We start from the raw sequence: 8,955 nt of genomic DNA, 5'->3' as shown, positions 1-8,955 counted from the left end.
TTAAAGATACAGAAGACCTCTTGAAGGCTGGGCATTGCCAACGGTCAGGAATTATGGGAGTTGTCCAACAACATTGGACAGTCTATGGGTTCCCTATCTCAGAATTTTTTAAAGATAGTTGTTTGGCTTTTTGTGCATCACACTAAGCCAAACTTTAGAGGAGAGAGGCTTGCCGGCACTTTGCACCTCTCCTGCCCTTTTTGCTGTTGCACTCTAAGCCAAGGTTTAGCTTAGCATATTGTCTAAACCTGGGTTTCTGATTAGGCTCTCTCCAGACTTAATCCATGAGCTGGAACCAAGGTTTGTTCTTAATCCAGAGAGAGCTTAACCACATGGCCAGGCTCAAACAGCACACTAAACCAAACATTGGCTTAGCACAGTGAAGTGTGGCAGGAAAAAGGGCCCAGGTAGGTGTAAAGCAGCTGTGAGCTCTAGCAATTAGCATTCATGCTCAACCAAGGTACATTTTAAAGCAACCTAATGAGGTTTAGAGCAACCAAGAGAGATGCATTAATGCTAACCCAAGAGGCACTGTAAATATTTGTACAATAATGCTTTGATGGCTTTAAGAGAGGATCAGGCAAATTCATGGAGAATAAGGCTATCAATAGCTACTAGCCATAATGGCTGTGCTCTGTCTCAATAGCTGGAGGCAGTGTGCTTCTGAATACCAGTTGTGGAAACTGCAAGAGGGGAGAGTGCTGTTGCACTCAGGTCTGCTTGCAGGTCCTTGTGAGAACAGGATGCTTCACTTGATGGGCCATTGGCCTGATCCAGCAGGCTCTTTTTGTTTGCAAACCAGGCTAGTGCCTCCTCCTATGAGAACTATGACTTTAAGGAACCAAAGGCACTCTTGGAAAAAAGCAGAGGGAACCTGCAATGTCAGAGAATTTGAGACGCTTCTAGTAGGGTGAATAGATCACAATCTGCAAAATGGCATGAGTCTATGTCATAGAAGAGCAGTGAGTCTTTTTCTATGGGAACCTTTTGTATGATCGCACACGCCCAGCACATCCAACTACACTGAGCAAGGGAAATGTACAAGGCATGCGCTGGAGAGTGAAAACAGAAGAGTTCAAAGGCTAGAATAACCCATCACATTGTCAGACGGATAATTCCAGGCTTTCCAATAGCAGCCATTTTTTAAACCTCGCCCGGGGCCCGGAATGAAAGCTGCTGCCCATCGAAAAACAATGTAAGAAAACCAAGAATTTATCGTAGCTGTGATTGGGCACCATCATAGCCTACCCCAAAATAACAGGCAGCAGTAAAGATAGGAATTCGGGCACTTTCTAAATGAGTTTTAAATAGCTGGGGAGGAGGGAGGTTTTTTATTCGCATAGTGGGCGAAAGAAGAGAGAGGAGCTGGAGTGTAGTCCCATGTTAATATTGTTGGTAAGAGGTGGGACGGAGGCTAGTTTGGCTTCTCCGAGAAAGAGCCCCCCACGCGTGGCCACAACGCCCCTCAAGGGCCTCCAAGGTCAGTTTACTTCGCTCCCCCCCCGTCGCAATTACATACAGAAGCCTCCTGTTCTACCGACTTGCCTGCAGACACGTGGCGCTTTTAGGCTGCCTCCTCAGTTGTTTAATATTACATTTGTAGCCCATCTTTCCTGCAAGGAGCTCAAGGTGGCATCTAATCGTGGCTCTCCCCCTCTCCATTTTATCCTCCCAACAACCCTGTGAGGTGAGTTAGGCTGCGAGGCAACGACTGGCCCAAGCCCACCCATTGAGCTTCCTGGCTGAGTGTGGATTTGAGCCCTAGTCTCCCAAGTTCCAGCCCCTTACTCTAACCACTGCACCACGCTGGCTCTCTTTCCACTGATCTGGGACTAAACCCTGTTGAACTTAGTGGACTTCTTTCCCAGCAAGAAATTTAGGGTTGCATTATTCAATGTCCGACAGCTCCTACTGTGACCCTCTCCGCATGAAATAGGAAAAACCCACGTGAAAAACAGCACGTCCTCTTTCCTTTGCGATTATAGGAGCACGCTAGTGCAAGGGTGAGCTATACCTGCTGAAATCTCCTTTTCTGCACAAGGATTTCAGGCGCAGGCGCCCTGCCCTCTCTTTTACCAGGCCGTCCTGCTGATCACGGCTGTGTTAAAATGCTGGATTTCTCCATCGTTTTGCATGGACGGCTTACAACACGAGCTGAAGAATAGAATACATCGAAACTTGCCGTTCATCCCGGGTGTTACTGTCTACACTTTTCTTATCTCTATGAGAAGCACTGCTATTGTTGCCGGAAGTGAAGTACGGCTGGTGCTGCTGTAATGGTTGTCGTGGCCCTTCCCGCTTTCTGTCGGGGCTCTCGTTTGTGGAACTTTGCCTGGACAGCTGCTGTGAGGGGACAGGGAGGGGGTGCTGCCGCCATGCCCAGGAAGGTCAGTCGTGGGTGGAAGGGGGGAGGCTCAGAGCTTCCAGACCAGCCTTGATAGCCTGGTAGAAAACCATAATAATACCTTAATATTCTTGCCTTTTCTCCAAGAGGGTCAAGGTGGCATACATCAGTCTCCTCCCTCTCCATTTTACCCTCACAACAACCTTGTGAGGTAGGTTAACCCGAGAGATAGTGACTAGCCCAAGGTTGCTCAGTGAGCTTCTTGGCTGAGCGGGGGTTGAACCTTGCTCTCCCAGGCCAGAGTCCAACACACACAGGGGCTTCGAGAAAAGAGCGCCTTAAAGGCTAACAAACTTTATTAAGGCATAAGCTTTCACAGTCTAGAGTCCACGTCATCAAATGGATGAAGCCTTAGCCTCAGTTGCAGGTAAGTGGACAGAAGAAGTTGTAAGCAATGAGGTCAGAGGGAAATGAAATGCAAAACGGACAGAGAGTGGACAGTTCAATTAGAGATAGAAAGCTCTATCTGAATTGTTCTTTTTTGCATTTCAAGAAAGCTGATTGAATTTTCTCTCTGTGTACATCCTGCATTTCATATTCTTTTGGCCTTGGTGCTTACAGCTCCCCCCCCTTTTTTTTATCACCATGTCTGTATATTCCTGCAACTGAGGGTTACACTTTGTGCATCTGATAGAGTGGAGACAGTTAACGTTTGTTATGCCACAAGACTCTTGCTGATTTTGCTGCAACAGAGTAATGCAGCTGCCCGGCCTCTGGAAATGGTTACAAAGGTTCTTGTGGAAGATAAAAGAAAAGACTGATTTATGATGGCAGGAGACTTTTCTCCCAGCCAGTCAATATCTGAGATTAGGGGATATTTGAATGTTCAGGGTGAGGATCCTGATTATTACCTGGGTTTTTAATATCAAGTTACTCTCTTTTAACCTCCTCCCCCCTTGTGTTTGTAAGGTTTGGGTGGAGATACATTTGAAAAATAAAAATGAATGCCTTTGAAACATTCTGGAAGTCTTTTGTCAGCAGTCTATTATTATTTCAGGTATTTCAAACCTCCCTTTCAAGATTATAGCCTTTCCAAGGCAGCTTAAGTGAATAACATACATGTAGATATATATTTTAAAAATCTACATTCAGTTCAAATCACAATAAAACAAACTTTAAATATTCCTGATGGAAAAAAATCAAAAATTAAGAAAACCTCCACCAGACACCTGTACAATAAACTTTTAAATTAAAAGGAAAGGAAAACAGATCTGAGTTTTTTTCAACTTTGATTCACCTGCCTGTACTTTCAGTCTGTTCATACTGATTTCTCTGTTCTCTTTTAAGGGGAAAGCACAGGTTAAGGACATAGCAAAGCCTGCTGCTCCCTCAGGCCCAGTGACAACAGATAAAAGTGGTTCTGTTACCATCTCTGTTCATGCCAAACCTGGATCTAAACAAAACGCTGTAACAGGTATGTTGGAAGTTGGAGGAAATATTTTTTAACTTCCTTGCAATGGGAAATGTTCTTTGTTCAATGCATGATGAGTTGGCTTCCAGAAGAGGTATAAACTCCTAAGATGTGGAGTGGCTGCAAAGACCATCCATCTCATAAACCAACTGCTGGTACTAAGCAACTCATGTGAGAGGCCATCTGTTCTACCTGTCTGTTCCCTCTCTACCCTCATACAGGAAAAAGAAGAGCTTACTGGATCAGGCCAGTGGCCAATCTAGTCCAGCATCCTATTCTCAACCAGATGCCTACGGAAAGGTCACAAGTAAGACCTGAACACAACAGCACTCTCCCTTCCTACAGTTTCCAGCAAATGAAATTCAGAAGCATATTGCCTCCAGTAATTCTCCATAGCTGCTAGCAGGAATTGATATTATTTCTAACAGTGCCTGAGGAAGTTTGCCTCCAAATATCAGTTGCTGGGGAACAACGGTAGGAGAGAGCTATTGATCCAGTAGGTTCTTCTTATGTTCTGATGGCTCTAAAATTACATTATGTAACATCCTATGGCTGTAAAAAATACTGGAGACGAAGCATGGGATTATCTGCTCGAGGACATCCTACCTCAAAAACGAAAAGGTAAGTGGCCCAGAATATAATAAAAGAGCCTGCTGGATCAGGCCAGTGGGCCATCTGGTGCAGCATCCTATTCTCATGGCGGTCAACCAGCACCTATGGAAAGCTTGCAAGCTGGTCCTGAGTGCAACAGCACTCTCCCCTCCTGTGGTTTCCAGCAACTGCCATTCAGAAGCACACTGCTTCTGACCATGGAGGGAGAGCATAGCCATTCTGGCTAGTAGCCATTGATAGCCTTATCCTACATGAATTTGTCTAATTCTCTTTTAAAGCCATCTGGGTTGGTGGCTATCACTGCTGGTCATGAGAGCGAATTCCATAGTTTAACTATGTGCTGTGTGAAGAAGCACTTTCTTTTGTCTGCCCTGAACCTTCCAACATTCAGCTTCCTTGGATATCCACGAGTTCTAGTATTATGAGAGAGGGAGAAAAAGTTGTCTGTATCCACTTTCTTCATGCCATGCATTCTACGTTCTAGCATGACACCTCAACTTGCCTTTTTTCTAAGCTAAAAAGCTGCAAATGCTGCAACCTTTCCTCATAGGGGAGTCGCTCGATGCCTTTGGTCCTCTTGGGAGGATAAGTTTCCTTAGAACTATTACATGTGTAAGAGGAGGTAGAACAGCACCATATATATACACTTTTTTCTTAATTTTTGTATAATAAAACATACAAATCAAACAGAAACAGCAGACATAAACTGGGACAAAACAAATCAGCATAGATTGAAAGTTTGGGGAAATGAAACGGTCTTTGCCTAGTGCCAGAATTAGATTAAAGTTGGTGCTAGGTTAACCTCTTTGGCAATGGCATCCCAAAATTTAGGTGCCACTGCTGAAGCAGTTTCCCCCGGTATCCATAATATTTCAGATGGCGGGGACATCCAGAGTAGAGCCTTTGATGATGCTCTCAATTTATGGGTAGGCATCTGTAGAGTCAGGTAGATCTTTAGGCATGCAAGTCCCAAGCTATACAGTACTCTAATGGTCAAAATTGGTACTTTGAATTGGGCCTGCAAAAGGACTGAGAGCCAATGCGGTTGACAAGCCTCCACTGTAATATCATAAAACTCTATTCCAGTTAGTAATCTAGTAGCTCTGTTCTAAACTAATTGCAATTTCCAGATTATCTTCAGAGGACAGCCCCATGTACAATGCATTGTGGAAGTTTAACCCTGAAACTGGTAGAGCATGGATCACTGAAGTCAAATTGTTTCAGTCCAAGTAGGGACACAGCTGGAAGACCAGCTTAAGCTAGTAAAAGACTCTCTAGGTTTCTAAGGAAACCTGCACCTCCAGACTGAAAAGTTTTTCCTTCACAGGGGAGTGCAATCCTGCCCTAAACAGGATGTACCCCACCCAGGCAGGCAGACAAACTACCTGCTAAACAGCATCTCTTTTTATCTGGGTTGAATTTCAGTTTTTTAGCATTTATTCAGTCTATTACAATAGTCAGCATCAGTTGCTGGGGAACAGATTGCTGTTGCACTCAGGTCTTGCTTGCAGGCTTCCCATGGGCATTAGTTTGGCCACTATGAGAACAGGATGCTGGACTAGATGGGCCTTTTGCCTGATTCAGCAGGACTCTTGTTATGTTCTTAATTGCGCACTGATGTAGCACTTCCACTAGTTGGCATCCACAAAGTGATGACACCTTACCCCAAATCACCAGATGACCTCATGCAGCAGCTACATGCATGAAAGGCTTAGATTAAGTTTCAAAAGAAGTCCTTTATGGTTTGAGCTTAGCAAAAAGCATCATGAATATCTCAGTGATGAAAATCCTTGTTGCAGATGTGACAGCAGATGCAGTGGGTGTGGCCATTGCTGCACCTCCATCCGAAGGGGAGGCCAATGCAGAGCTGTGTCGCTACCTCTCTAAGGTCCTTGAAGTTAAGAAGAGCGAGGTTGTGTTGGCGAAGGTACAATACCTTCTGTCCTGTTCTTTTCTTCTTTGTATGTTTGTTTTTTTGGAGGGGTCTTGAAATTTATGCTGCTGATTAATGGGGAGACGCACTTTTCTGCACTTTTCCCAGCATGGCGAACATTCTTAATCCAACTGATATTAAAAGTGGAAGGGGACAAATCCTACAAAAAGTTGTCTTGAAGGGCTAGAAATAGTTTTCTAACCACAGGCCTGGGAAGAGATGGGTGCAGACAGAGAAGAGAGTCAGCAAGAGAGTTAATCCCTTTTATTTGGGAAGCTCTTAATGGGATGTTGTAGGGCAGATCCTCTGGTTAGGATGACTGCCCCCCCCCCCCCAAAAATTGACTTGCTTATTTGAATGTGTGGATTTATTATGTCAGGTCAGTGCTCTCTGATTATTCCTTGATCGCCTTGAATAATAGCCTGTTAAGAAGAGACAAGCTTGGAGATATAACCTATCATGAGTTTGCCGTCAGTTCAGCAGAGCGTAAAAATTCACAATAGCTGTCTGTTCACCATTCCATAAAGATTCATTAGAGTGGGAGCATTTTTCAAAAGTCATGTAAACATTGCTTCGTTTTGTCTGGCATTTTAGTTCCAGCACAGAGCTGGGTTCCTTTCTTTAATGTTTTGATCAGCCTTTCAGAGGATTACCAAAAAAAAAAAAAGATATTCCCTTATTCGAGAGCCGGAGTAGAGATCCTGTGGCCCTCAGATTCCCATCAGCACCAGCAAGCATGGTCAATGGGCAGGGATGACAGGGGTTTTAGTCCAGCAATGACTGTAGGGCCACAGATTTCTATTCCTGTTCTAGAGGATAGTAGTTTTTGGTATTAGCATGGAAATGGGCTGCCTTCAAGTCGATCCTGAATTATGGCGACCCTATTAATAGGGTTTTCATGGTAAGCGGTATTCAGAGGGGGTTGACCATGGCCACCCTCTGAGGCTGAGAGGCAGTGACTGGCCCAAGGTCACCCAGTGAGCTTCATGGCTGTGTGGGGATTCGAACCCTGGTCTCCCAGGTCGTAGCACTCTAACCACTACACCACACTGGCTCTCACCCGGTATTAACATAATTCTCTGTTATCATTCTGATTAATTGATCCTTAAAATACTTGACTAATACTTTTTAAAAAAAAGTTTAAAGTGTGCCAGTGAGTGGTCTGAGAGTTGCTGATGCTGCAACACTAAGCAGCGATAGATCTGGTCAGAAACTTTGATGAGACACCACTGGGAGTCCTATGTAGAAGCAGGATATGAGTACAATAAATATTTTAAAATAAAAAGCTGAACAAATGCCAATCCTACCTCAGGACCTCAAATGACATATGTTCTCAAAGTTTTCGGGCATTAATGTGAGAAAACATCTAAAAATCTTTGCTTTTGTATTAAAACAGGGTGGTAAATCTCGAGAAAAAGTCGTGAAGATTTTGGCATCAGTGACTCCAGATGAAGTTTTAGAGAAGCTGAGAAAAGAAGCTGCCAGCTGAGACATTTCCAAAGCAATAAATGAGCAAAGTTGTCTTAGCAAGTCGTTTTGCTGGAGGTGGAGAAGGTTATACACATGAGAGCATGTTAATAAAAGGTGGCAGAGAAGCTAAATGTACATCCTTAGACAAATGCAAAGATGAATTGAAGAGATATCATGAGGTGTGGATACAGTAACATCAAAACACACAGTATAAATGCTATAATGTTATTTGAGATAGCATCAAAAGTGACTGAGACCTAAAGAATTCTTTAAGTGGGAAATGTGAAAATTGTGGCATGACTGTTTTTATTTTATTTATTTGACAAAATTTATATACTGCTTAATAGAGAATAACCTGTAAGTAGTTTACTATAAAACATTGGTTAAAAAATACCACTAAAATCAAGCATTAAAAACAAATTGACATAAAATTTATCATATATATCTCAGCAGATTTAAAACAGGTGCACATAATAAAATTACATGTCTGGGTAGACTTGCCTAAACACAAAAGCTTTTAGCAGGTGCCAAAAACAATACAGTGAAAGCACCTGCCTAATATCAATGGGCAGGGAGTTCCAGAGAGTAGATGATGCCACACTGAAGGATTGATTCCTTGCAAATGCAGAACGGACATTATGTGGCAGTTGTAAAAGTGGCAGTTCCGCAGATAGAAGTGGTCCAGTGGGCACATATGAGGTGAGGTGATCCTTCATCATGGCACTCTTTGAAGTTCTCCAAATAGCATTTTATAACCCACTTGCTGAAGTAGCATGGAAACAGACGATAGTGTTTTTCAAAATGTTATGTATTTATAATCTGTATTTTCATAAAAGTATATCAAGGTGGTATAAAATCAGCAAAATGATCCATAAAAAACATCAATAAATACTGATTAGTTAAAATACATACTGCAAAGGCCTATCTAAGCAATATAGTTTTCACAAGAAGGCAGGGATGGTTCCTGCCAAACCTCTACAGGGCAGGGCCTGCCACGCTAAAAGTTCAGTTCCTAGTGAAAGTCAATGGGGAACCACCAGAAATACCCCTTCAGAATGTTGAAATGGGAGGTGGTGTTGTCTGTAACTTGTATGCTCATCCGATTAGCATTTCTGCTAGATAGGT

The 8,955-nt window shown here is 43.2% G+C and overlaps 1 protein-coding gene across 1 annotated transcript; it reads left to right on the top strand.

Annotated features, from left to right (window-relative positions):
• Window positions 1-2,057: 2,057 nt before the first annotated feature.
• On the top strand, window positions 2,058-8,261 carry C14H15orf40 (chromosome 14 C15orf40 homolog). The gene is made up of 4 exons (XM_061595599.1): window positions 2,058-2,387; window positions 3,692-3,818; window positions 6,227-6,354; window positions 7,757-8,261. The coding sequence occupies exons 1-4, from the start codon at window positions 2,277-2,279 to the stop codon at window positions 7,847-7,849; spliced, it is 459 nt and encodes a 152-aa protein (XP_061451583.1). The 5' UTR covers window positions 2,058-2,276; the 3' UTR covers window positions 7,850-8,261.
• Window positions 8,262-8,955: the final 694 nt, after the last annotated feature.

Source organism: Rhineura floridana, chromosome 14 (assembly GCF_030035675.1).
Source record: "Rhineura floridana isolate rRhiFlo1 chromosome 14, rRhiFlo1.hap2, whole genome shotgun sequence".
In the NCBI taxonomy this organism is placed as follows: domain Eukaryota; kingdom Metazoa; phylum Chordata; class Lepidosauria; order Squamata; family Rhineuridae; genus Rhineura; species Rhineura floridana.
The sequence above is the reverse complement of the archived record's forward strand: the minus strand, read 5'-3'. Positions and strand labels throughout refer to the sequence as shown.

Bases quoted from the DNA above. Each gene is read 5' to 3' on its own strand.
- C14H15orf40 (XM_061595599.1), top strand. From the start codon at position 2,277: ATGGTTGTCGTGGCCCTTCCCGCTTTCTGTCGGGGCTCTCGTTTGTGG. The intron at 2,388-3,691 runs GTCAGTCGTGGG...TTCTCTTTTAAG, and splicing joins CTGCCGCCATGCCCAGGAAG to GGGAAAGCACAGGTTAAGGA. The intron at 3,819-6,226 runs GTATGTTGGAAG...TCCTTGTTGCAG, and splicing joins TAAACAAAACGCTGTAACAG to ATGTGACAGCAGATGCAGTG.